The 25,950-nt window shown below is 48.7% G+C and overlaps 1 protein-coding gene and 2 long non-coding RNA genes across 8 annotated transcripts in view; 2 read left to right on the top strand and 1 right to left on the bottom strand.

Moving 5' to 3' along the window:
• The first annotated feature begins 345 nt into the window (after nt 1–345).
• Nucleotides 346–1,049, top strand: LOC310710218. Its single transcript, XR_014527896.1, has 2 exons — nt 346–376; nt 532–1,049. It is a non-coding gene; the product is annotated as an uncharacterized lncRNA (long non-coding RNA).
• A 2,614-nt stretch (nt 1,050–3,663) lies between these two features.
• The window catches only part of LOC310709722, a 64,185-nt gene continuing 41,898 nt past the window's right edge, over nt 3,664–25,950 (top strand). For 3 of the 6 annotated variants that reach the window (XR_014527634.1, XR_014527635.1, XR_014527636.1), the window contains exon 1: nt 19,331–20,414. This is a non-coding gene — a long non-coding RNA (uncharacterized lncRNA). Of the gene's footprint in view, nt 3,682–3,983; nt 4,876–5,303; nt 5,435–10,017; nt 10,066–19,330; nt 20,415–25,950 lie in introns of those variants that run through there. The other 3 variants (XR_014527631.1, XR_014527632.1, XR_014527633.1) reach the window with 3 other exon arrangements.
• Nucleotides 3,982–9,535, bottom strand: DMRTA2 (DMRT like family A2). The gene is made up of 3 exons (XM_083509633.1): nt 8,852–9,535; nt 7,814–8,298; nt 3,982–6,252 (listed from the first exon to the last, which is right to left on the bottom strand). Exons 1-3 carry the CDS (start codon nt 8,878–8,880, stop codon nt 5,162–5,164), a joined length of 1,605 nt encoding a protein of 534 aa, XP_083365759.1. The 5' UTR covers nt 8,881–9,535; the 3' UTR covers nt 3,982–5,161.

Consider the following 25,950-nt stretch of genomic DNA (forward strand, 5'->3'; position numbering starts at 1 on the left):
TCCATCCCACAGGGTTATTGTGATGATAAAATGGGGAGGGGAGAACCATGTACACCACCTTGAGATCATTGGGGGGAGGGAGAGAAGCTGGTATATAAATGTGATAAAGAAATAGCTCATACCCTACATCAAGGGATGGGGGAACTGTTCCCTATATGGTGCTGGACTCCCATAAGCCCCAGCCAGCATCACCAAAGGTCAGGGGTGATAGGAATTGCAGTCCAGTAACCTTGAGAGGGGCACATGTTCCCTTTTCCTGCCTTCTAGCCATAGCCTGGTTCTCAACACCACATTGTCCTTTTCCCCAGTGTGTTGCCCTACAATAATGTTCTTATGTCACTTACAGTTTAGGAGACTCAAGGGATCCCAAGGGGCAGTGGCGTAGCGTGGGGGGTGCAGGGGGGGCCGGCCGCACCGGGCGCAACATCTGGGGGTTAGGATTAGGGGGCGCAAATCCACGGGTTAGGGGGCGCAAATTACTTGCCTTGCCCCGGGTGCTGACAACCCACGCTACGCCACTGCCAAGGGGAGACAAGCAGTTCATCTGCTCTTTATACTGGCCAATCGAGAGGAAAATAGACTACTATTTAATGCTGGTCATGGAACCATTCAAACTATGGAGAGGACAACAATTGAGCAAGACTTTAGAAGGAAGGACAAGGATTTTAATTTGGACAGAGAGAGAAAATGCTTCCAGTTTGGTTGATTTTTGCAAGGCCAAGTGGCAAAGTCTCCTTTATTTGGCAGCCTGGGGCAGGGACTGTGTTCGTTCTCATGTTCACGATCAGATTGGCTGCCATGTTTGTGGTGTGGAGTGGGTTTTGTCATGTCACCCATCCCACCCACGCCCCTTCAAATTCAAGAGTGAGGAAGGGTATTTCACTCCACCGAGTGGAGTGGCTCCTTCTTGAGTAATTTGAAGTGTTTGCTCTGCAGTTGCCTCTCTGCTCCTTGCCTACTATTGTGGGGTTGTGCTTGTATTGGGACTCTGGGCATAGGAGCCAACTCCCCTTTGCACCCCCCCTCCCAATAAAATATTTGACAAAGCCTCTCCTGCCCAAAGCAGATGGGCATTGCCATTTAAATGGTGTGCATGCACCACATATTGTGATTTGATTATGCAAACAGGGCTTACCTATCCCTCCCCCCTCAATATTTTATTCAAGTTGGCCACACCCCTGGTTCTAGGATGTATGACTAGAACAGGGCAGAGAACCAGTGAGGTGTGGTGGTTAGAGCGTTGGACTAGGACCTGAAAGACCAGGTTCAAATCTCCACTCAGCTATGAAGCCCATTGAGTGACCATGCTTGGACCAATCACCATCACTTAGCCTGACCTACCTCACAAGCTTGTTGTTAGGATAAAATGGAGGCAAGGAGAAGCCCACCATCTTGAGCTCCTTGGAAGAAAAATGGGGTATAAATGTACCAAGTAAATAGATAAGGGGTAGCGAAGGTGCTGACTGGAGATGATGGAAGTTGGGATCCACAACTTGCGGAGGTATGGGCGTAGCAGGGGGGGGAGCTAGTTGCCCCTCTCTGGATCAAGTAAAACAATAGAAATACTTAACTAACTGACCAATCACGTCGGTTCTGCCCCCCCCCCAAAGATCCTGGAAACGCCCATGTGCGGAGGGCGCCACGTTGGCTACTGGAGGGCCTTTTGACGCCTTGGGACCACTGTAAATTTATAGACGTCTAGGCAATTTAATCCCATGAAATCCCAGATTTAAAAGGTTTGATTAGATAACCTCGGAGGTCCCTTCGAAACTTTGTACAGATGCGTCACTGAGAAACTTGAGGGAAAAAGTGCTCCGGAGAAAGAAACTCAAAGAATATATTCAGCTCATTCTCTTTGCAAGGAATGCCGTGTGTGGCGGGAGGCGTTTCCTAAATCGTGAGCGGCTACTGGGGCTCGCTCTCCGCAGCTGGAAAGTGACAATTGTGTCCACCTCATTTCCTTAAGTAGAAAAATCCTCTGTTAGCCCCACTCCTCTTAATCCCAGACCCCAGAAAAATCAGACGGCTCCCTACACACACACACACACACACACACACACAGAGAGAGAGAGAGAGAGAGAGAGAGAGAGCGAGCGCAGAGATTTACTCTGTCGCACGAAGTCCATCTTTTTCTCTCTGGTCCCCGCCCGCCCCATCCCCTCCCTTAACCCTGTCACATTATAACCGAACAGACAACTCCTTTTTTTCCAATTAAAGTGGAATTAGGAAACTCAATCAAATTAGCTCACTATTAAAGCCCTTCATTATTAAACCGTTTTGGTGTAGTAATATTACGTTTCAACCACTTTCGGAACCTGAGACTTTATTTTTTTAAAAAAAGAAAAAAGAAAAAAAAACCTTTCCCTTGTGCTATTGATTTGGCCGCCGTTAAGGGTTGGCGCAGGGGTCAAAGAATTAACTCGAATATAATTTTTAAATACACAACAAAGGCCGTTCAACCGCGTTTAAGAAATCACGGAAGAAGGGGGGAGAAATGCAATTGACTGGAGGTGTGTTTCTTTTAACCCCCTTTTTACTACCATTAATAATTATTATTATTATTATCATCATCATCACTATTATTTATTACCATGTCTTCTTCCAATAACCACTAAGGAATCCAAATTTTCACCCCTCCACCCCAATATATTAACTGGTTATAGGAGCAGAGCTGTCAGTTTTAAGCCAATGTTTACACAGTTATATTTGAAGTGAGAAAGTAAACAGTCCAGCTGCGCTACAGAACAGTTGGGTGGGATTAGGTTTCCATACCAACCAATTTTAGGAGCTTTTACAGTCTTAATTCAACCATGCACTGAACTTGTTCTTTGTGAGTAATAGTTTTCCTGGGCCAAACACTCTCCAGGGTAGAAAAGAAAATCCCTCCTAGATAAGCACTGCCATTCTAGAGGTACAGTAAGAAATTCCTAAGAGCTCTGTTGCTCGCCGTCATCCTTGCCTGCCAGTTAAACAGAGTCCGGTTCCCAGGTCTCCTCATTCCTCCGTGAGTTTTAGAACATATAAAATACTAAATTTACTTCCCAAGAAGGGCAGTTAGGATTGATTTGTGTATATTTCTCCAAAACTCCCACTCCTCAACAAATGACTGAAAACTAAATTCGTTTCCTCGTTTCACACTTCTTTTGCTTCCCACTGAATACACTGTCGGCTGACTTGAATAAACTTCCAAGTTAAGCGTGCTTTGTATCGGGTGTTGGTCAATTTCACCCGAAGAATAACTAGGCGATTGGTCGATCAAAGAAAAGGGAAGCTTTCTCTCCTGAAATCTAGCAGATATTCCTCCTTGAGCTGCGGAAGATTCTCACTAGGCGCATTTAATTAAAAAAAAAGTAAATAAAAACAATGAGTATCTACCCTCTTGCTACAGTCAATCCAATTAGCATTTTTAACAGGCAGAATTTAACCACCAACTCCTTATAGAAATCGCCAATACGATTAAAGGAAAATTATGCGCAATCCACCGCGAAGTTGGGTGCACAAGGCGCGTTGACAATGACATTAAGAGGGTCCCGTTGACTGAATCCGATTCAGTTCCCAGCGCGTGTGTTTAGGATCGCAGTCTCTGAATTTAGCATTCGAAACAGATCGATAAAATTTAAAATACCTTTTCAAAACAGCACCCGTTACTTCGTCCCAAATCCATTAAAAAGAAGAACCAAGGTAATATATTATTTCTGGTCGTGTGTGTTTAACCGCCGAACTGTGTACTGGAGTGTAAGGTTTACAGCTTTTCCTGTGAACGTCTATTGCAAGCACGGTACTGTATGTTAGTTAACCGTTTTGGAAGAATGTCTGAGAGTCCGCTCAGGGCAATCGCTTTAAATAGGTCAGTTAAGGATCAGAAATTACTACAACTTTGCACTAACTTGCATTAGGAAAGCATACCAAAATATTGCAAAAAAAAAACCCACACCCTTAAAATAAATAAAAAATAAAAACAGCAGGAGCTATTGAGAAGGCTACTTTTAATACAAAATAACATTTATTTCTAGGATTTATATGAAATGAAAACAGCGAAAAAGACAAAAACTTTTTGAAACAGCAAGAAGTTTGCTACACTGGAACCAATATCTTTTTTCTTGCGGGTCACGCATTAAAACGGTGTCAAGCACAGGTTTTGGATTGAGTCCAAAGAACAATTGCAAATATATCTACTTTTCAACTTTATTTATTTACAAATCGTATCTTTCCCCTCTCAGTGAGTGAATAAAAAGAAGCGTTAAAATTATTTACAATATATTTAATCTCTATGCTTGGTGTGTTTTAAACTGAAAACTAACTTTTTAATTTACCGTTAATACTAAAATCACCTACAAATTACATTAATAACTTAAGATTTCCATTTGATAACATTATACTATACACTTGCTGGTATATATGTGTATATATCTCGGTATGTATATACATATATATATCAATCTCACAACGCACCAAGAGGAATATCCATGCTTATTTATGGGCATAAGCAAAAAGATAAAAATGGCTGACAACTTTATAACAATGGAAATACGCCGGGGGGGGGGGACAAAAAACTTCAGTACACCTAGAAGTATCTCCCACATATTTGACCAGTTTTCGTTGCAACGAACAGGGTGAAACGAAATCCTGACAACCCAGAAACTACTCGGAACTCAGGGCTTGGGGAAGAAGGCAATGGAAATAATTCCGAGCAACTGGTGTCCGAATGCATTTTACTGGCGTTTGCAGCCGCCAATCTTTTGAAAACAACCCCATCTGCTCTAAATCGCTTCCTAAACCTCCCACCCCAAACTGCCTTCTTTATACTGGCTCCTACGCAGACGAAACGGGACGTGCCAGGATTCCTATGGCAGCCTCGCCTCCAAGCTTAAACCTGTAAGTAACTCCGCTGATTTACTTCCCAGAGAACTACTTTCAGAGCAATGCGTTTAACATCCAAGTGTAAATTATATTTTAAGAACTGCTGCGATCCCTGCGGGATATAAAACTCTTGGTCAGGCCTATGTCACTCAGCCCGTGGGCTGAAGGCATGGATCTCCTCCTCCCTTCCGTTGGTGTCGGCACAGTCTGTCTATCTTCGAAGCATGTATATATATATACACGTGTCTAATAAGCAGGCCCGGGGTTCGTGTGGGGTGCGCGGCCTTGTCCTGGGCCTGGCCTACTGCTTCTCTGGGGCGCTGTTGACTAAGGGCCCGTAGAGCCCGTTGGGGTAGGCCTGCTCCTTGTGCGCACTGGCGGCGGCGGCAGCGGCGGCTGCAGCGGCGGCGGCCGCGGATCTGTCCCTCATGAGGTCGCTGAAGGCGTACTCCATGGGCGGCCGGAAGCCCAGCGTGGGCATGAGCCCGGCTGTGGAGTAAGGCGTCATGAAGGCCAGGCCCCGGCTGTGCGCCGCCGCCGCCGAGTAGGCCAGGCGCAGCGGGCTCAGCCCCAGGTGCGTGCCCAGAGGGTAGGCGCTGGCCTCGGCCGCCGCCGCCGCGCCGAAGTGGGTGGCGTTGGGCTGCAGGGGCGAGAAGGCCGAGCGGCTGCCCAGCGCGCCGATGGCGGGCGTCATGGCGCCGGCCAGCAGGGGGCGGTGGTGAGCGGCGGCGCCGGCGGGCGAAGGCTGCAGGCCGCCCAGGGGCCCTGTCGTCGTGTCCCCGGCAGCCCGAGCCCAGCTCTCGTCGCTCGCCTTTTCGGGCCCCGCGGAGCTCAGTCCTGAGGCGGCGGCGGCCGCCGCGACGGCGAGGCCTTGGCCGGGGCTGCCCGCCCCGCGGTGGTGATGGTGGTGGTTGTTGAGGATCTGCTCGATGGCCTGCACCACGTCCCCGCCGCAGCCGGCCAGGACCAGCTCCAGCACGCTGCGCTTGTGGGCGGGAAAGACGCGCGTCAGGATGTCCAAGGGCGTCCGCTGCTGCCGGCTGCCTCCGGCCGCCGCTACGGCCGCCGCCAGCCCGGGCGAAGGGGCGCCCGCTTCTTCGCGCTCCGCCTCAGAGCAGCCCGAGTCGGAGCCCAGCGGGCTGATGGAGCCGGGGCTCTCCTCCTCGGCCGCGCAGCCGTCCTTGGCGCCCTTCGAGACGGGCGAGCTGAGCGAGGACTCGCCGTCGCCGTTCTCCGAGCCCGAGCCGCAGCCGTGGCGGGCCGCCTCCGGGGACGAGGTGCCCGGTGCGCCGTCCGTGCCGTCCGGAGACAGGGGCTTGGCCTGCTGCGGGGTGGCGGCCCGGGTGGTCAGCAGCGTCTTGGGGAACAAGTCGAACTTCTGCAGCTTGACCTCTACCGAGGGGAGACAGAAAGAGAGAGGGAGAGAGACGCGTGAGCCTCGACGGGGTGGAGCTGGGTTTGGGGGTCAGGCCGAGAACTCAGCCGCTCCTCGTGGTTGGCGGCAGCCGGGGAGCTCCATTCGGAGAAGTATGCAGCCTGCCCAAACTGGACTCACTACACACACCCCGCAAGGGGACACGCACGTCTCCAGGCATCTGCCCACCAGCCTGATTAATTCACTTCAGCACTTGCCCTGCCAACCCTATACATGTCAACACAGAAATAAGCCCCACTGAGTTATGTGGGGCTCACACACCCCGGGGAAGTGGGTGCATAAAGTGCTGTCTATCTTGCAGCTCTTATTCCTCATCCCCACCCCGCAATTTGCCAGGCGCCGCTTGGTGACCAGCCAAAGCACCTTTCTTGGTCCCCTTTGCCGAGCCAGTTTAGCAAACCAGGCCCCTGCTCGCCACACCACCTGGCACCTCTTTAGCAGGGTCGGATCGCTGGGGGGTCGGTAGAGGGCGCCATTCTCTCTCGCAATCTCCTTTGGCTGAGGCAGCAAGAGAGCCTTCCCCTAGAAGTCGAGCAAAGAACTAATGCGAGGCTGATGCGCGTTGCTGTCGGAGCTCCCTGTCCCAGAGCGATCGCTTACAATGTGGCAATCCTAAACCCACTTACCTGGAAATAAGTCCAACTGACCCCTGTTTGCTTCTGCATAAACAGAGGCTTCAAGCCATAAAATGGGTCCACAATAGAGACCGTAACCCCTGGTCATAGATGGGTCTGGAAGGAAGGTGGGGTGTAAATACATGTACAGATGGGTAGACGGGGAATAAGTATGGAGAAGGAAAGTTTAAAAGAGTTTCTGAGCTTGACAGAGTATATAAAAGACAAGAGGAATATATATGCCTCAGTTTGGGCTTGGAAATACGACCCGTTGTTTCCAATGGACCACATTTATAAGCAACCTGGTAACATCTTATCTATCATAAACAGCTTGGGTAAAATTGTCTCCCACTGAAATCACTGGGACTTAATTCCAACAAGTAGTACAGTATTGAAATATGCGTTGTTCGTGGGTGCATGGGACAGATAAGTGCGATGTGTGGAGAGCGAAATGGAGTGAGAATGGGTGGAGAAATGAGAGCAAAGGGTGCTAAGTGGTGGAAATAGGGAGGGGAGGAGGGAGATTCAGAACTGTTGTTTGTGTATGTCCAGGAGTGAAGTGTAGAGGCAAAGGTAGAAAAAGCGAAGGAACGGCGAAGAATGGAAGGATTTGAGAAATGGTGCTTGAGTAGCTGGACATATGAAAGTGGGTGAGATGAGCGCCGAGTTATATTTCTGCGCGCTCGGCTGAAGTCAGCTTTGTTCTGGACGTTATATTGAGGTTCAGCGGACTCCCCTTCTCCGCCCCGCTTAAACCAGTGAGATTCCGGGCGTGTTTCTTGGGAAGTAAGCCCCCCTGAGGTCGGCGAGACTTACTCCCTGGCCCCTGGCTTACTCCCCTTAGTGCCCCGCGGGGGACGGGCGCTCGTGGCCAGCCAAGGTGGCGGAATCGGTGCCTGCTCACCTGAGCCCCCCGTGCCTCCGTCTGCGCTGCACACCGAGCCGAAGACCTCGTAGGCGGGCCGCGGCGGGATGATGCCGTTGGCGGCGGCCAGGGCCAGCCCCTCGGCGGTGCCGTAGAGCAGCTGCAGCTCGCGGGCCTCGTTCTCCTCCTGCGCCTGCTGCCGGCGCAGCGCCACCTGGGCGGCCATGACGCGCTGGCGCTCGGCGATGAGCGTGCACTTGGCGCACAGGCAGTCCTTCCAGCGGCAGTAGCGCTTGTGGCCCTTGAGCGCAGAGACCACGCCGTGGTTGCGGCAGCGGGCGCACTTGGGCGTGCGGGGGTACTTCTCGGCCGCGCGCAGGAGCAGCGGCGGCGCCCGGAGGAGGCTCCCGGCCACGCTCACCGGCAGGCTGGCCGCCGCTGCGGCCGCGGCCGCCGCCACCGAGCTGGGCGGCACCGGAGCGGGCGCCGAGGGCACGCTGGGCATCTCAGACCTCAGCTCCATCCTGACGGGGAAGCAGAACCGACACGCTCAGAGACGGGCTCCCGGGGAAGCCCCAGGCGCGCAAAAGCGCAGCAGCTTCCCAAAGGCTCTCTCGGAGTTACGCGGGCGGGTTACACGCGACGGAACGCCCCTCGGACTAGCTGCTCTGTCAACACCCGGGCCCTTTCCAGAATTACGCCCCTCTCGCCGCCACTGCCCCCTCCTAAAAAAAAACCAAACCTGGGTGTTTTCTAAACCTCCAGATAGCCTTCAATAACTCCCACACAGATAGCCTGACACGAAACCCTCCGACAGCAACTGTCATGCGGTACTGGGCAATTTGCACTGTCTAGGCAGGTTTCCTAACTAAAATACCTGGAACTTTCCAGCCTTTCCTTCCCCCAGCAAATGATCCGCTTAACTAACTCTAGGCGAAAGGAAATCTGGTTTACTTTTCGAACGCGTCAACACAAAGTGGTCGCGGCCCTTCCTTCCTTTTCTGCCGTAATCCCCACCGCACAAATTAAAATCCCCGGGCGGAGGAAACCGTGGCTTCCGATAAAGCCCTAAAGTACCTGAGCCACCGAAATGACAACCAATCCATCTCTCCTCGGCCTCTCTGCAAAGCGTAGCCGGACCCTGTTCCCTAGTTCTTGCGGGTTTCTTCTCCTGCGGAAAGTTGCGATTGAGACTCCGCCAGGACAATGGCAACAGCGAGCGCCCCCTCTAACAAGCGGCGGCGGCGGCGGCGCCTTGGTGCGAAAGGAGACAGCTGCGCCCAAGCGCTTGCCAATGTTACAAAACACGGTCCCGGCTGAAGCGTACACAAGCCCCTGGAGACATAACAAAACCAGCGCCCTGTCCAAGGAGAGCTCGGCGGCTCCCTCGCCGCAGCCCCACAGCCCCGACCGGCAGCGCCAGGGAGACACAACCGCCCGGGGATCCTTCGCGCTCCCGAGCTCAGCAACTTCCAACTTCCCGACCCGCGCCCAGCAGCGCCTCTCAGCCTCCCCGCGTCCCCTCTCTCCGCCTCTCCCTCCCTCTGGAAGAAAAGCCCGCCAGCCCGTCGGCCAGAGCTCCCTTCTGCAGACGGCAGAGCCCAGCGCGGTCCCCCCCTTCCTTAGCCGCAACTTTGCATGTGTGACACTAAAGAGGGCGAGAGTTGCCAAGAGATAGAAATCTTCGCCGAGCCGCCCGCGAGCGCTCGCTCTATTGTTGCTCCTTACGTTTCCATTAGACAACATTTGACAACAATGTGACGCCCGCTATTGGCCAGGGGAAGAAAGCGCCTCTCTGATTGGCCGGCCGGATGTCTACAGTGTCCACCCGAAGCTTCTTTCAAATAAACTGTTTTAAAGAAGGAGGGGGGGAGGGCTAGAAGGGTCCAAAAGTGGGGGTGGGGAGTAGCATTGGGGGGAAACGCCGACAAATAGTTTCCATTTCTCTCCCTCTCTCTCCCCTTCTCTCTCTCGCGTGCGGTGTCTGTGTGTAAAATTTTCCCGATACCTCATTGCCTGGTACTTCGTTAAAATCCACTTAAAAGCAGTAGTTGGCTGTGCCAAACGATCGCGCGCTCTGCGCTTCAGGTTTTCTAGGGGTGCACCGTATCACTTGTCAAAGGTGGGGAGGAGGGAGGAAGTCGCTTGTGGAAACTTGACAGTTCAATTGATAGTCCTGCTGGTGATTTTATCTGAGAGCACAGACTAACTTTTGTTTTCTCTTGCGCATTCTACTTTCGCAGGTGCCTTTCCTTATCCAGGCGACTGCAGCGCAAGGAGGTATATGAGAGGTACGATTTTTATGTTTTATTACTTGGGAAACAAAACCAAAAAAAAAAAAATTGGGGGGGGGGGTGAGACGAGCCGGCGGCACTAGCAACTTTATATTTCTGGAAGGTCTCTTTTTTTCTTTCCTCAGATTCAATTATTGGTTGTTTGTTTAATTAAAAATTCAATCAGGAATATTTCTGACTTTCCATTGGGACAATTAAAACGGGGAATCGATCCGTGAGCAATTAAGGCCGCTATCACCGGAGTGGTTCGCATTTATAATATTGTTTTGTTTCCGAATATCGTCGACTTAAGCGACGGTGGCTGACGTCACACTCCTTGGGACCTGCTTGGTTTGAAGAGAGGTTCCTGGAAGGAAGTTGCGTGAAAGCCATGCAACTGGCTCCCACCTGGATCTCTGTCGAGGCTCCGCTGGGCCAGGCAGCGGTCCTCGCCATCCCAAGGGGAAGAAGGCTTTGGAATCGTTCACAGCAATAACCCCGGTCCCTTGAACCGACTCCTTATGTCATTTGCTGCTTTACGCTCAACTGCAATAAATCAGGCACCCACAAAAACCGTTTGAGACATTAGAGTGGGCCTGGCAGCAACGCACTTTAAATGTAACTGAATATTTTTGAAATATTTGCAAAGTGGGGCGGGTGGGAACCTGCATTTCGCGTGCTTTGGGAAGTATCTTTTAATGCCCTGTTCCGTTACCAAGAGAAAGGGGAAAGAGCCGACTGCTTTGGATGGAGCTTTTTCCCCACCCGCTTTTCGAAAAACGCGGTGTCCCGCACATGTTTGTTTCAGGCAATGTTTGCTTCTGTCTGTCCTGGCAAAATGAGGTTCAGGCGCTGCTCTTTCATTTGTAACGCTGAACCCGCTCTTCTGCTGCCTTCATTCAAGAAGCTTTAGAATGATCTAAATTAAATGAAGGCAAAACTCTCCCCCTGAAATCCCGTTTGGGGGGAAAGCAACCCCCAGTTTTAGGGAACCAATACCCCAACCCGTTGCACGAGCGGGGGGAGAGGTGTTGCTGAGAGCACCTTCCCTCGGTCTCGATTTCAGGCCTCCCTCCGCTCAGGATCCGTTTGCTCAAGCCAGAGCTCCTCTGTCGTTTCCGCCGAAGGAGACGTCTTGGCTTCTGGGGACGGTGCAAGAATTCGCTTGGCTGGCAAGGACGGGCAGTTCCCATTGTGTTTCCTCTCCAGCAGGAGGAAGCGGTCTTTTTCACGCCCCGTCCCGTCATTTATTTCTCTCTCTCTCTTTTGCTGGAAGTTCTCAGCGCCCTGCTTGCCCGCACCTCCAAAGTGTGTATGTTGGAAGTGGCGGGGGGAGCAAAGTTGGGGCTGCGCTTTCTTGCTGACCTCCTACTTGTCATTTCAAGGGCCCGAGTGAGTTAACTGCTCCATCAAGGCGCGGCGCTTTTTGGAAAGCGACAAGCTTCGTGGATCAGTTAAATGGATCAGTTCTGGGGAGCTGCTGAGTTGGACCAGGCAGCCAGTCTCTCGTATGCACGGCGTGCTCCCCTAGTTTTCCCCTCAAGAGATGTTTAGTACAAACTTGGGATGGTTTCCGGGGAAGAATTTCCTAATTAAGGCTTGTAAGCAACGTCTGAAATCTGTGCAATGCTCCTCTAGGTCGGTTCAGTTACAGAGCGAGGAGAGTTTACGTTGCTCGGGGACTTTACACACTTTCTCGTTATCTTGTGTTTAAGAGAGGAGTCAGGATCTGACTTTGACTTTTATATTTTTTAAATGTATGGTTTCTGGGAAATTTTTGAGAAGTTGTGTACATGGCTTTTAAAAATTATAGCTAGGCTAAACCATACGTATCGCGCGCACACAAAAGTACATGCAATAGAAAAGCTAACTTTATTAAGACATAGATGTATAGATTGTGTTGACTGTGAGAAATGTAAAGCTCATGGCATTATATGTAGTGAAATATAATTTTATAACAGAAATGAGGTATATTAAAAGAAAGAAATTATGCATGTCTTCACTAAATCAATATGCTAACCAGAAAGAATAATGAAGGGAAATACTTTTATGGCATACCGGTGCTAAACATGTCAGGTTGGAACAAGTCACGCTGATTGACATTGAAATTGTTTCCAAATAAGTGTTTTAGATCTCAAGCTGAACGATCTGTCACGCGATCCACCACCAAAACAAAAAGGCGGAAGGGCCTTGGATTTAAGACACTTTTTAAGCTAAAGCACCACGGCTTAACTAGTTTACCGATCGCGCGCGGCGGCGCATGTGTATGTTTTCCTTTTTCATATATGTACATTGATATACTTACCCATCACTCTTATGTGCTCGTATAGACGTTAAGACTTTAATTGGCTTTTCTACACACACGCGCGCACACGCACCTTCCTACTGGTAGAAAACTGGTGTGTGCGAGAGACATATATTTATCCGTCTTTTTACCGTTAGCAGACGATACAGTGTCGTCTAAGTGCAGTTTTCTGTTTTTCATTTCGTCTCATTTTGTTATCGCTGCTACGACTTTACAACAAACAAACAAACGAAAAAGAAGAAAGAGATCCCTGCCCCGAGGAACGAACAATATAAAATCTGAATGTTTCAGTGTTAAAAATGTTTATCTCTGAATACTTTAGACGAAATAGTCAGCATCATTGATTTTAATACAAATCTCTGAAATCAGACTCGCTTTTAGGGGTGCGGGGTTGGGTAGTGGAGTTGACACAATATTCTACCACCGGGACTTTGCGATGAAATCCTCAGGAATACCCAGAAGGAACCCCTCAGAGGGATTTGATTGTTTCTCAAGATACCCTCAGTTCTTTCCCCCACAGCACGCGTGCCCCTTGGGGTGGGCTGGCGTGGGCTCTGCGTGGGAACTAGTGACCTAACTGTGCATCCCGCGTCTCTTGGGCCCCTATTTTAACTTTTTTCCTCTCAGGAAGCGAAGAAATGGTATCACCAATAAATAATTTGTAATAAACGCCAAGCAAACAAGCAAGCAAGAAAGAACAGACTCCTGCTGCTTTTTGTTACGTTGGTCGCTTGTGTGCCGTTTCCTTGGACTGGGGTGTTTCCAACTCTGACACAACTACTGTTTATGTGACAGCTAACTTGGCTTGCTGTGCTTGTGTGTGTGTTGTTTTTAAAGGAAACTTAAAAGCAGTTCGAGGCGTCTCTTTGGTCCTCGGGTGCAGTCTTCGTGCGCCTTGGAGTGGAAAGAGCCCCGGTCTCCCCCTTCCTAGTCTCCGAGGCGTCAGGATCATGGAGACCCTGCTAAGGTTATCGCACAAACCAGCGATGCCCGCCTCTTCCCTCTGCTCCACGCACACGCCCCCTCCCCTTCCCCACAATAGGAACTTAACGCATTATTGGTCCTTCCCATCTTATGCAAACTTGTCGTTAGTTGCAGTTACTCAAGCGAGGAGAGTTTTCAAGCGCTTGACTTGAGCGTTAATATCCGGAACCTTAGCACACTTTGCGACGCAGCGAATCGTTCAATATCCCAACAAACGTAGCTGCTTCGAAGGAAATGTGCCCCCTTTAGGGTGCGATCCACAAACCACTGCATGCCAAGTCCTCAGCGAGCCTAAACCAGAGGGACTCCGGTTTGGGTCGCTTCTGGGTCTTCTTAAACAAAGGCTATCTTTACTTTCTCTCTTGCGCTTGTTTTCATTACCCTGAACGTCTTACTAACCCGTGTCATTTCCCAAAGCACCGTCGAATTCAGGCCACGCTCCTCCTGTGACATCGCTCGGCTGCTCGAGTCCCTTAAAATTCCGCGTGGCAGAGCTGGGAACAGGCGCACAAAGTTTGAGATCTGCTAGTGTTACAAGCAGGGAGGCGGCGGCAGTATCGCTTTGGATCGCAGGAAATTGACCTTTCTCTCCGGGCGCTGGTTTGGCGCTGTGGTTCTTTGCTCTCACTGCTGTTTCTCATTCCCCTTCCTTCCAGCTAATGAGTTACATCCAACTCAGAGCAGAACCTCTTGAATCGACGGCCCTCATTCAGTCATGCCCATTGATTTCAACGAGTTTGCTCTGAGCAGGACTAACGCTGGCTCTCTAACGATCTCTGTCTCCAGAGAAGGCACAGGAGGCGTAGACGCCTTTGCCCCACACCAGATCTTGCCCCTCAGCCTGAAAGCAGCCCTCTTTCAGCCCCTCCACACACCAACACTGCCCAAAAAAATATGGAGCTCTCCTTCGCTAGGAGCTCTCCTTCCGGGGGGAGGCGTAAAATCATTGGCTTCTGGGTGTGTGGCTGAGTTTTTCTCCCTTCAACCCTTCTTATTTCCTTAGGAGCATCCTTTGCCCGCTCCTCTAAGCTCATCTGCTCCTTCTTGGTCATGCCTGCAATGAGGACCCCGAGCAAAAGGAACAGGGGGCTGGGCTGGACTGCTAGGGGGAGGCCGAGAAAGTGCGGGCCCAGAGGCGACTACACCGCTCGCTCTCGGGATGAATCAGCGCCCGGATCCCTGCCGGGCTGCAGAGCTGGTCCTTTTAGCTGAAAAGATCGGGAGCTAATTGAACTTGACAAGAAGGTGCGGAAAGCACCCTGGCGGATCCAGGCAGGAGCTTTCGCGGGGCGGCAACAAACAGAAAGACAGACAGACAGACAGGCCGGTTCTCTGCTTCCTCGGGTGAAAGAGGGAGGGGAAGTCCCCGGGGGCGGACGGGGGTGGGTTGGTCTCGGGGAGAACAAAACCCAACCAAGCCTCCGCGTCTCTCCAGATCCTCCGGAGCCCCTGCCAGTGGGGCCGATTTCAGGCAATTAAAAAAATGGTATCCGGTGGACTGGATCGGAAAGGGCTGGGAGAAAAGTCCAGTCGGGAAGCGAAACATATAACTCTTGCGTTGATATTGAGGTGGGCGGGTGCCAGCTGGAAAAGACAGGCTGCTAAGTTGGATTTCATTTTTAACAAATAAATAAAACGTTTTTCGCTTTTCACATGAACGTACGACAAGCGCATTCGTCAACAATAAAAATGGGGTATTAAGCAATATTATATTTGTTGTCATATTGTTGTTTTTAAAGCACACTCATGAATAACAGTTGGATTATTATTAGGGTTTATTTTGTTTTTATCCACGGTCCAAAGACCTCTAAGCTGATGTGCAAAGCATTATCACGCTTATAAAGCACTTGGGAGACACGTGCGTTTCTGATGTTTTTATAAATCGCGTTAAGCAGATGTATATGCTTCTCCATTCTCCCCTTTCTTCCCCTCTCTGGGGTACGATCGAACGTCCGCTTAGTATACATATTTTCTTTAGGGAAGTCCTGTTCATTGCCGACGCCCAAGTCGGTTGCCTTAACTAGGGCCGAGCTAAAATACTGCCCTTCCCAGGTTCTTATTCGATTATGATTATTGTGCTGATTTTCGCCACCGCCGTCATCATTACAATTATTTCTCGCCAGGACTTACAGATGCAGCCCTTTTAAAAATATCCTCCGCCGTCCCGCTTTTTCTTTTCTTTTTTCTTTTTGGTGCTTTTGTTGAACTTTCCATTATACAGCGCCTAGAAAGCTGAAATTATGATTTATTATAATACTTTTTTTTTTAAGTGCCAGTTAGCATTTTGGACAGAATTTCCGATCATGGAACCAAATTCCTATTTAAGAGAACAAAATCGTAATTAAAATATTATTTCTGCTGTCTAATCGTGGGGGGGAGGGAGGAGGGCATCTCTTGCACAGGAGGCGGGGAGCAGAAACGAGCTTTCTACAGAAATATAGTTCTCGTTTGGTATATATTTATCCGGCTACTCTTCAAGGAGGCACTTTGCAAGTGCTTCCAATAATGTTAGTGATCTTTAAGGTTTCAATTGTTCGAGGGGTTTTTGCCACTGACTTTTTCATTATTTACCTACTGAATCAAAGTAAGCAAATCCCATCTGTTTTCCCTCCTGCTATCCGCTTCACTTTTAATTATCCGCCCAGCAGCCTAATAGAGATGATATTAAACTAAATCTTTTTGACATTAAAAGTAATTATCCCCAAACCAATATTACAAGAATGAAAATTACCCTACCCGCCCCCCTCCTTTCCCTCGCGTCTTTCTAAATAAATAAATAAATAAATAAATATCCCTTCCCATCGACGCTTCTTCCAATCTGGAAGTTCAGTTAATCTAACACAGACATGAGATTGGAAACATTTTTGGTTTAATCTTAGGTTTCTATATATGGCAAAATAAATGGATTAATTAATTAATTTGTAAAAGCCCGTTTTCAAGTTTCTGAAGCATTACCTACTCCTCCCTAGATTGGTGGGTGACTGCACGATGGGGCTGACTTCGGAAGGGATCGGCGCATGCACGTGGGGAGGGGACCAGCGTGGGAAGCGGAGCCCGTGGCGCCCCCCCCCCCCCCACTGCTGACGACGCTGGGCAAAAGAATCCTGCGTTGCAAGCGGTTGGACTAGATGACCCTCGTGGTGCCTTCCAACTCTACAGTTCTATGAACCTTTCTGACTGCCAGACGTTCCTCTTCTTCTCAAGAAGCCCCGACCACAGGGCCATTAAGATCATGGTGTTATTTAGTCTGATAGGCAGGCAACCGGTCTTAAACTTGGACTTGATTTTGGCAAAATACCACAGACACCATCTGATCTCAATGAGGACTAGAAACGTTTCCACTGGGATGCGTAGGATCACTTAGCACCCTCAGTGGCTTGGCTCTGAATGAACCCTCCAACTCTTCATCCATCCAGACTTCCGGACAAATGTTGCTTCGCACGGGGATAGCCAGTCGCCTTTGACTTGAGTTAGACATGGTTTATGGTTGCCAACCCCCTTGACTTTTAGGAGTCACAAGCCCCTCCCCTCAATACAGCTCGAAATCTCCCTCTCAGGTCATTTCCCTATATGTCTGGGGCGGGGGTGAGCCGTACAGGTGAGGTGTGTTTGCTGACCCCATCGGTTTTGGGATGCCCACGGGAGAGCAATTAGATCGGGAACTCAAGTTAGGATGATTGCTCCAGAGCCGTAGCAAATCAAGTAAACAAATAAAAATAACTGAGGTTCTGCCACCCCTAACATGAAACCTGCCCCCTCCAACATGAAACCTACCCAGAGCAATCGCCCTGAGAAACCTTTGCCCAAGCAGACCCACTGGCTGGCTGTACCCGGAATAGCTCTGCGTAAAATAGTCTATGGGGTGGTTGCAGGTAGCCTCGTGGTTCAGCCCTTCAGTCAAAGAGCCTAGCCTTTCACTTAATCTGGAACCCAGCACAGCAAACAACCACCCTGGTCCAACACCTGCTTTCACCCAGCGCATCAAGGAAGTTCACAAGCTGGCCCACCCCACCCTGCAACCATTATTCCGAGCTACATTGCCTTTGAACTGGGTTTAACTGTCCTGGCTAAAAACCTTGGCAGGCCTCCAGGACTCTGCCTAATCGCCTTCTAAGCCAGAGGTTGTGGCCACATCTTGTGGCAGCGAATTCCACCAGCTAATTATGTGTGGTGTGAAGAAGCGCTGTCTTGCTCTACCGTCAAACAACCATGTCTTTGGTTGACCCCGAGTTCTAGCATTCTTAGAGAGGAAGGGGAAATTCTCCCTTACTTTCTACAAAACCATTCATGATTTTATCAACCTCTCTCATGCGCCCACTTAGCACTCTCTTTAAAAAAAAAAGCCAAACGCTTTCCTTGTAGATAATGTTTCCTAACACCTCGATAAATTGGGATGTGCTTTTTTCATAATTGTACGAAATAAATCAAATACCTGGTCCCATGATTTTTATGTAAGGGTCTTATATAAGTCTGGTGGCTTTATTTTCAATCCATTTCCGAGATGGATTTTATCTTTTCCCTATCTCCATTGAATGCTTAGTTAATATTTTCACTGAGCAGTGCACCACAGCTCCAATATATTTTTTTCTGGAAAGTGACGATCAGTTTCGATGTCATCATATGATGTCATATTTGAAGTTTTGGGTTTTGCCCCAGTGTGTATCTCTTTACATTTAGTGGCAAATCTCATTTGCGATTTTTACTGTTCATTTGTCCAGTTTCTAACGATTGCTTTAGAAATCAAAAGCCGGCGCTTTCCCGATCATCAAGTTACTCGTTGTTGACTTCAGATCCTGTAGTACACGTTAAATAGCACCGGTTCCAATACAGATCCCTGAGAGATCCTAATGTTCGCATCTCTTCATTGTGCAAATGGTCCATTAATTCCAGTCCTCCGCTTCCAGTTCTTTAACCGAGACTAATCCGCGAGATGACCAAGCTTATTATCCCATGCTGCTAAATTTACTCGGAAGTACCGGGAGACTGAAAAACCTAAATGATCATCTCCAACTCCCTTAATTCAACGAGTCTACTTCAAGTATGGCTAACACTGCATGCCTAAATTCACAATTTCTATCAGATTACTTCCCACTCACATATTTGTTGGCACACACAAATAATCCTTTTGCAGAAGCCTTGCTAATTCTTCCTCCACAAGGCTTCTTCTTCTGTATCTTGAATTATGGTTCGCATCATTTCCCGAAGAACAGATGTTTACACTGGCAGGTTTGTAATTTCCCAATCCTCTGCCATCCCACTAATTGTTTTTAAAATCGGCGTTAGCTTGACTATCTTTCAGTTCACTGGTAAGGCGGCCAGTTTTAGTGTTGGAATGCTTTTTTGTGGTCGTTACATGATCATTAATTTCACGTTTGACTTAGTCCCTCTTCCTACATTAAAAAACTAAACTAAACTCTGACAAATATTGCTCTGTTGGCAACAACGGGGCTCGGGCCAATGTCACGTAGACCCATTTCTGGGGATAATGGAAACGTTAGACCTTCACTTCACAGCCGGTTACCTCCATTTGCTAATCTATAGAAACCCCTTGGGATGGGGAAAGAGAGGCGATGGTTCTCCCAGAACGTGGCAGCAGAAATGCCTCCTTCCGTGCCCGTTTGATTTCCACTCACTTGAAACGAGAACTTGGGCCGGCCTGGGCAGAGAGCGCGCGGGGGGCGCCTCGGGCTTCCTTTGGGGCCAAGCGCTCTTCCCTCCAGGGGCAACTCACAAGCCTCTAGGTCGGGAACTGCTTGGTGCCTCCCTTGAACTTTCGGCGCTAGTCCAAGAAATGTCACCAGAAACAGCCAATCAGACTGGCCTTTTATTCCTGCGGTGCTCCCAAAGGAGGCAGAAAGTCTTGAAGGGAGAGGTCCCCATGGTGCCCTCCGCCTTGCGCCCCCTCTGGCAGGCTCCAGTGCAGCACCTCCGCGCCTGCCTGCCTGCCTTCCGCCCGCTCCTCCTCGGCCCCACCTTCCCGCCCGCCCGTCCCCCGCGGCGCTTCCTTCTCCCCGGCCTCGCTTCCCTCCCTTCCCCCCCCGGCCTTCCCTTGAAGACCTGCTAAACTGAGCTAATTTTAATTGCATGTTTCAACTTCGCTAATTAAATCGAGGGGGCTAATTAAAAGTGACTAAGGAACAGTTTTCAGCAGAGGGGCTTCTCCCGCTCGCCGCGCGCAAATCTTCCCCGCAGCCAGAACCGGAGAAGCCAGCGGCTCCTCGGCGAAGCGCCCCCTTCCTGGGCTCTCCAGCCGCGGCGGGGAGGCGGGGGCGCCTCTCCTTCCCGCTCCCCCTCCCTTCTCGGCGGGGGACCCCGCCCTCGGCCGTGCCCTTCCTGCAGCCTCTTCGGCTGGGCCGCGGCCTGAGCTGGCAGCGCCCCCTCGCCCCGTCCTCCGGCGCCGCTTCCTGGCCTGGCCACGCGAGCGCCCACCGGCGCCTCCAGTTTCGCGCCGAGGGAGCCCGCCTGCGCCGGGCGGCCCGGGCCTAACTCCAGCCCGGTTGCCCCAGGCCAAGAGGAGCGCGTTGCCCGGCGTCAGGGGTGAATCTTGACCCCACCCCACCCCTTAAAAAGCCTTGGATTAATTCAGAGCAGAATAAAAAGTTATGGAGAGCCATGGGGGAAGAGTTGGCCCCTGGCACCCTCCTATTGCACCCGCCTCCTAAAAGGAGAGAGTGAGGGAAAGAGGCAGGGTAAGGCCCGTCTCTCCCCCACCCATTTTTTTCTGCTACTTTCCTGACCCATAGAGGCGCCAGCACCCTTCCCCAGGATCCTCCTGTACATTTTCTTCCCCACCTGAATGCCTGTTTATTTCTTCAGCCACTGCCTCCTGTTTCCACCAACTCCACTTTCTTCCCCATCCTACAGTAAGGCTTTTTCCTAAAGCATATGCTAACCTTGATCAGTCAGCCCTCCCTCAGCAAGTGCTCCTTTAAATAGAAGCACTTCTATATATCCCTCCAGCTGAAGGCCCTTCCTCATGCCATAAAATTGCAGCAGAAAATTTGGAGACAATCTTTCCCAGTTCTACACATTTCCTGCAGGCAACAGAGACTGGCTCTCAAGCACTGGAGTGTTTGAGGTAAGGGCACAATTCACCTGGGTGTGTTATTAGTATATTAATTGTTTTAACATTTAGTTTATCTTGCTTTTTAAAAAAAGTTTGTCAAGTGATTGAGTTTTAGTTGCTGTACCTCTTTGGATAATTGCTTTTTTAATACCAGCAAAAATGGTATTATGACTTTAGAATTATGCCAACTTTATTAGCAGTAGTGATGGTGGTAGTATTAAATAGCAACCCATTTATCACATAGAAAATCATTAAGAGATGCACACAGATTGCATCCAACAGTACTATCAGTGCTTAACACAGCCATTCACAGAGGACCGCTGGTTACAATCTGATTAATACGCAGTGAACAAATTAATGGATTAGCTACAGCAATTAATCAGCTTGCCTCCCCTCTCTGCTGCACCAGAACACAAGTTCATCACCAACAGTGCAAAACCAGACTAAAATACAATAGGTGTGTAGAATACCACCCCCATCTTGGGAAGTTTGTGATGAAATACCCACTGATTTGCGTTGGGCTGGATTGCACCCAGGCATAGTTTTATCTGGTGTCTTTTAAAACCAGCCATTTTTTTCTTAGGCTCAGAAAGCTCCAGGCTTTTCTCTGCCTCTGACCTGCCACCATGACAAAAGTCCCACCTGCCACAGTGGAGTTTGCAGGGCCCTTTGCACAGAGCTCCCCCAAATTCCTCTCCAGGCATTGCAGTCTCCAGGCTCCATTGGCTTTCCCTGGAGGCCAACTTGGTAAATATTAAAAGAGCCCCTTTAAACAAACAGGCTCACCTTTAAAGACAAGTGCTCCTATAGAATAAGGCCCTGCGTGCTAATTGAGGGATCACCAGGGAGGCAGGGGCTAGGAAAGGGCCTGACCAGCATTCCCACAGCTATTGTATGGATTTTTAGGCTCTTAAAGAACCGTTCCCTTTCTCTCCCTTTTTATTTCCCAGCCCCTTGGGCCTGGATTAAAGTGACAGACAATTTTCCCTTCGCACCTTATTGATGCTTAAATGCACTTTGAGGTGATGTGAATAGGGCGGAGTGGGGAGGAGGGGAGGGGAGAGAGAGCTCTGTGAGAACACAATCAAGTGTGTGTGTTTGGGAGAACTACAAAGCTATCCACGCTTGAAGGTGGAACAGAAGCAACAGTTTGGGTACAAAGTATTACAGCAAAGGCTGGGAATTGGCTGTGGGCTTTAGTGCCCTTGGTTCCCCCCCCCCGCCCCCTTCTTCTTTTTACTCCGCAAAGGCCTCAGATGCATCCAAAGCAGCCTAAGCGGCGGCATTAAGGACAACTTTCCTGGGTCAGACCACAAGCCCATCATGCCGACTCTTCGGTCTGAAACAGTGGCCGGCGCATACAGTAAGGGAGCTTCTTCCCACACTGTAGAGTAAACTGAAGTGTGAAAAATAAGGCATCTGGGCAAGGAGATAATGTTTGGCATTCAGGGAGGAAGAAAGTAGAGAGATTACTGTTTGTGTAGTAGAAGGACCTGGTTTCCGAAGCATCTATGGCTAAAGGGTTTTAGGTAGCTGGGCAAGGAAGGACATCTCCACTGTCAGAGTTATTAATCCTAAAGGGTGAGGTGGACTAATATCCTACTCAGTATGGGAAAGCAGCCTTTGGGATTCTTGTCTATGCCAGCTAGAGGGGAAATGTGCCTAAATACTGGCATTCTTGCACATTCCACGCAAAGGTGTAGGAAATGTGAAAGAAAGGGAGTTGGAAATAGGGTATCTTTCTCGCTGGTCTCCAGCAGGAAGCAACGGATATTGACCAAGCTGTGTTTGAAACTTTTCAGTTGAATGCACATTCTCTAATATCACTTTGTCAGTTACTTCAGCCGTTTAAGGAACAACTTAAACACTGTCTGCCATCTCTTCACATGTTGCAACAGTAAGTCCACTTGAGTCCATATTTCCTGAAAGCGAACAAAAAAACATGAATTTATTTTAATCCAAACACACACAATGAGGAGTGTCATATTAATGGTTTTATGCATCTATTATACGACGTATCCAGATAACACATGTATATGCTGTCTGAGTGGAATTCTTAATTTTTTTAGTTCTATTGGTACTGAAGCAGTTCCATATTCCTGATTAATTTTGGGCCTTTACAGCTGTATCCTGTTTAAGATGAGGGAGACCTGAACAGGAAACTATTGTTCTGTGGGTGGATGCGCCACGTATTTGCAGAATGTGGGCAACATTCTCTATCCCTTATATAACTCTCAGGTGTCAGTATTGTGCCGTCCACTTTTGAATTCATTGGTTTAAAAACCCCATGGCATTTGCTCACTGAACTTGCACTGCAGTGATAAGTCAATTCCCCAAACCACTCTGCTATTAGACAAAGGAGGTTCTTAGAAGAAGAGGCTAGGGTAAGAAACCCACCTGGAATTTCTTCATTCTAAGTAGAGGCATGTTACACTGTGTGTGTGTGGATTTTGTATATACTCACGAGTACTTCTATTATTAGTTCACATAGTCTGAATCCTGCCCTCTCCGCCCATAAAATAAAATACTAGACTGAGAGAGCTGGTATCATCTGACTCACTTAGACACTGGATGCCTGCCTCTCATGACAACAGGAGTCACCCTAAAATCCACAATATGCCTCTTTACAGGATCAATGTTGCCAGATCAAATATCTCAAAATTGGGATACAATGTAGTGTCAGTAGTCAGGCATAGGACAGGAAGATCACCCTTAGTGAACTCAATACATATGTATATTAGCTATATATATTTAATGACAGAGATCTGAAACATCCTGTGATACTAGTGTGCTGACATCACAGGGAAATCCAAATGCGCCTGACCTCCATCTTATCATGTGAGTCCATACTGTGTAATAACCCAACCTCCCCGCCCCAGGTAGGCAATTTTGTGGCAAGCCAAGCAGAAAACGGAGGAAAAGCAGCACTTCCCTCATTTGTGAGAGGCTCATTAGCAGAGCTGCTCTTGGAGTCTAATGATCGGAGCCCTTTTAAATGATATTTTATATTATCCCTACCCTTCTTGCTAACTTCAAACATGTGTTTTGTTTTGTTTCTTAAAAGGATCCGCTGGGTTCTTTTTTTGTTTTGTTTTGTTTTTGCTTGTTTTGTTTTGTTTCAGGTAAAACCCAATCATTAAAATTCAGCCCCCGTCTCTTGCATCTGCTTCATCTTTGCCAAATGAATTGCAGGGTGAGAGAAAAGCGATTGCATTCAAATCACAGATGGGGTGCAGGTTTTTGGAAGAAATTTGAGAAACACCATTGTCCCGAATCAAAACTCAGTCCTTTGCTCCACAAAGGGGGTTGCTTTAAGCCCTCCGAGTTCTATGGCACTTGTTTTTTAAACTTTCAGGGTCTCACACAATGGCCTGCCACCTAAATGTCACAACCACTCTAATTCCAAGTGTGTCTCTTTCACTTAAAAAAAAAATTGGGTGGAGGCAGCAAAATCGAGGGGAGTGAAGGGAAGAATCATCACGCGCAAGTTTCCCCTTCATTGCCAGGCCATGGTCTGTTGGTAGGAACTGGGTGAAGTGGGATCCAATGCTGGAGTCAAAGTTGACCAACGGACAATGACCCTACCTTTGAAGGACATTCTTCACAGGATTCGCAAGGTAATGTGATTGAAAGGACTTTATATGAGCCAGCCCTGAAGGAGATGCAGCACTAAGAAAGGAAGAGAGCAACTCTAGGCATGTGCAAGATGCATCTCCCAATGCAATGACTAGCCAGTAGCAACTCCCCACCCCCAGTTGACTCTTGGCATGCATGTGTGCATGCGCACACACACAGACAAGGTGAGCCTTTCTCACTACTCAGGTGCCCACAGTGGAACTGGGCTTCTTATTCAAAGTTGAAAGAGTAAGGCCAGATTGTATCTCCATCCTAAAATGTTTATGAAGGAGCAGGTGTATCCTAACAGGCATCTAAGGCACTACAATTCACCTCAATTTATGGAATCCAACAGTTACTTAATTTGCAGCAAAGGAAGGATGGGCACTTTATCATTAGCAATTGGTTGATGTCACAGTGGCAACAAGGTTGTAAGAGATCTATTGGTGTGGCAGCACACATACTTCGAAACTCCCTGCCTGTTGACATTAGGCAGGTGCTCTTTTTGAAGTCTGTCAAAAACATTTTTGTCTAGGCAAGCCTATCCAGAGATATAGAATGATGATGTGTGTTTTAATCAGTTTATTAAGCTTATTGATGATAATGTTTTTCTTTTTAGTTTTTTTTTACTGGCTAAGTTTTTGTGTTGCGCGGCTGCTAAATTTTTAAATATTCTAAATAGGGTTTTTTAAACTGTATTTTACGGATAATTTTATTCTCTTTTATTCTCTTTACGGATAATTTTTATTCTCTGTAAACCACATTTGGGTTTTATTATAACCAAGTAGTATATAAATCTTATGAAGTAAAAAACTTAGTAGAGAAGGACAAGTTGGGATGGTAGAATTGGAACCTGAATTTCACATACAGCTTGGTGGACACTGAGGGTTGAAGGTCTCGGGTTTGATCCTTGGCATCGTCATTTAAAAGGGACCCAGGCAGCTTATGTCTGAGATCCTGAAGGTTTACTTACTGCTAGTCAGAAGACTGGGGAAAGATGGGCCAATGGTTTGATGTTATAAAGCAGCCTCCTATGTTTATCAGTGCCTGTACATCAGGGACTTCTGAATGAAAGCTTAAGAGTGATGGTGAAGCTATTCGCTAAAATAGGGGGCAGATAATAACTTGTTCCAGGTAATTTTACTGGGATTTTGAGAGCCTCTCTTGTTCCTATTCTACATAACACACCAAAGGTAAAGGGACCCCTGACCATTAGGTCCAGTCGCGGACAACTCTGGGGTTGTGGCGCTCATCTCGCTTTACTGGCCGAGGGAGCCGACATATAGCTTCTGGGTCATGTGGCCAGCATGACTAAGCCACTTCTGGCGAACCAGAGCAGCGCACAGAAGCGCCGTTTACATTCCCGCCGGAGCGGTACCTATTTATCTACTTGCACTTGACATGCTTTCGAACTGCTAGGTTGGCAGGAACAGGGACTGTGCAACGGGAGCTCACCCCGTTGCAGGGATTTGAACCGCCGACCTTCTGATCGACAAGCCCTAGGCTCTGTGGTTTAGACCACAGCGCCACCTGCATCCCTTCATAACACACCTACTCACATAGTAATTGTTGCCCCAGTAACTCTCAGGGCATTAAACATTCTCCAGGAATGTGATGGACAAACATCACCACCATGTGCACTTAAATAAGAATTTCTTGCTAGAAGATGCAGATGTAAAACATCATTTTTGAGCATATACTTTCCCAAACCCGTTCTTTCTGAGCCCGTTCTTTCTGAGTTAGATAAATCATTCCAGTTCATGGCATGTATAGCTGACTCTCATCTGATGGTCCTTTAACAGAGGAGATTGTTTATTTTGCTTGCAAGGGTGGAGGCAGAAGCGAGAATGTTTTCAGAAAGATGGGGAAGTTGAAGGCAATGATGAAAGGGAAATTTGATCTGATGGGGGCACAATGGAGTGTGTGTGTGTGT

Source organism: Podarcis liolepis, assembly GCF_965112155.1.
Source record: "Podarcis liolepis genome assembly, chromosome: 6".
Classification (NCBI taxonomy): domain Eukaryota; kingdom Metazoa; phylum Chordata; class Lepidosauria; order Squamata; family Lacertidae; genus Podarcis; species Podarcis liolepis.

What these genes read in the sequence shown, in the direction of transcription:
- DMRTA2 (XM_083509633.1), bottom strand. Translation starts at nt 8,880, where the DNA reads ATGGATTGGTTGTCATTTCGGTGGCTCAG. An exon ending in TTGTCATTTCGGTGGCTCAG is followed by an intron (nt 8,299 to 8,851) that starts GTACTTTAGGGC and finishes CTTCCCCGTCAG; the next exon opens with GATGGAGCTGAGGTCTGAGA. An exon ending in CGGAGGCACGGGGGGCTCAG is followed by an intron (nt 6,253 to 7,813) that starts GTGAGCAGGCAC and finishes TCCCCTCGGTAG; the next exon opens with AGGTCAAGCTGCAGAAGTTC.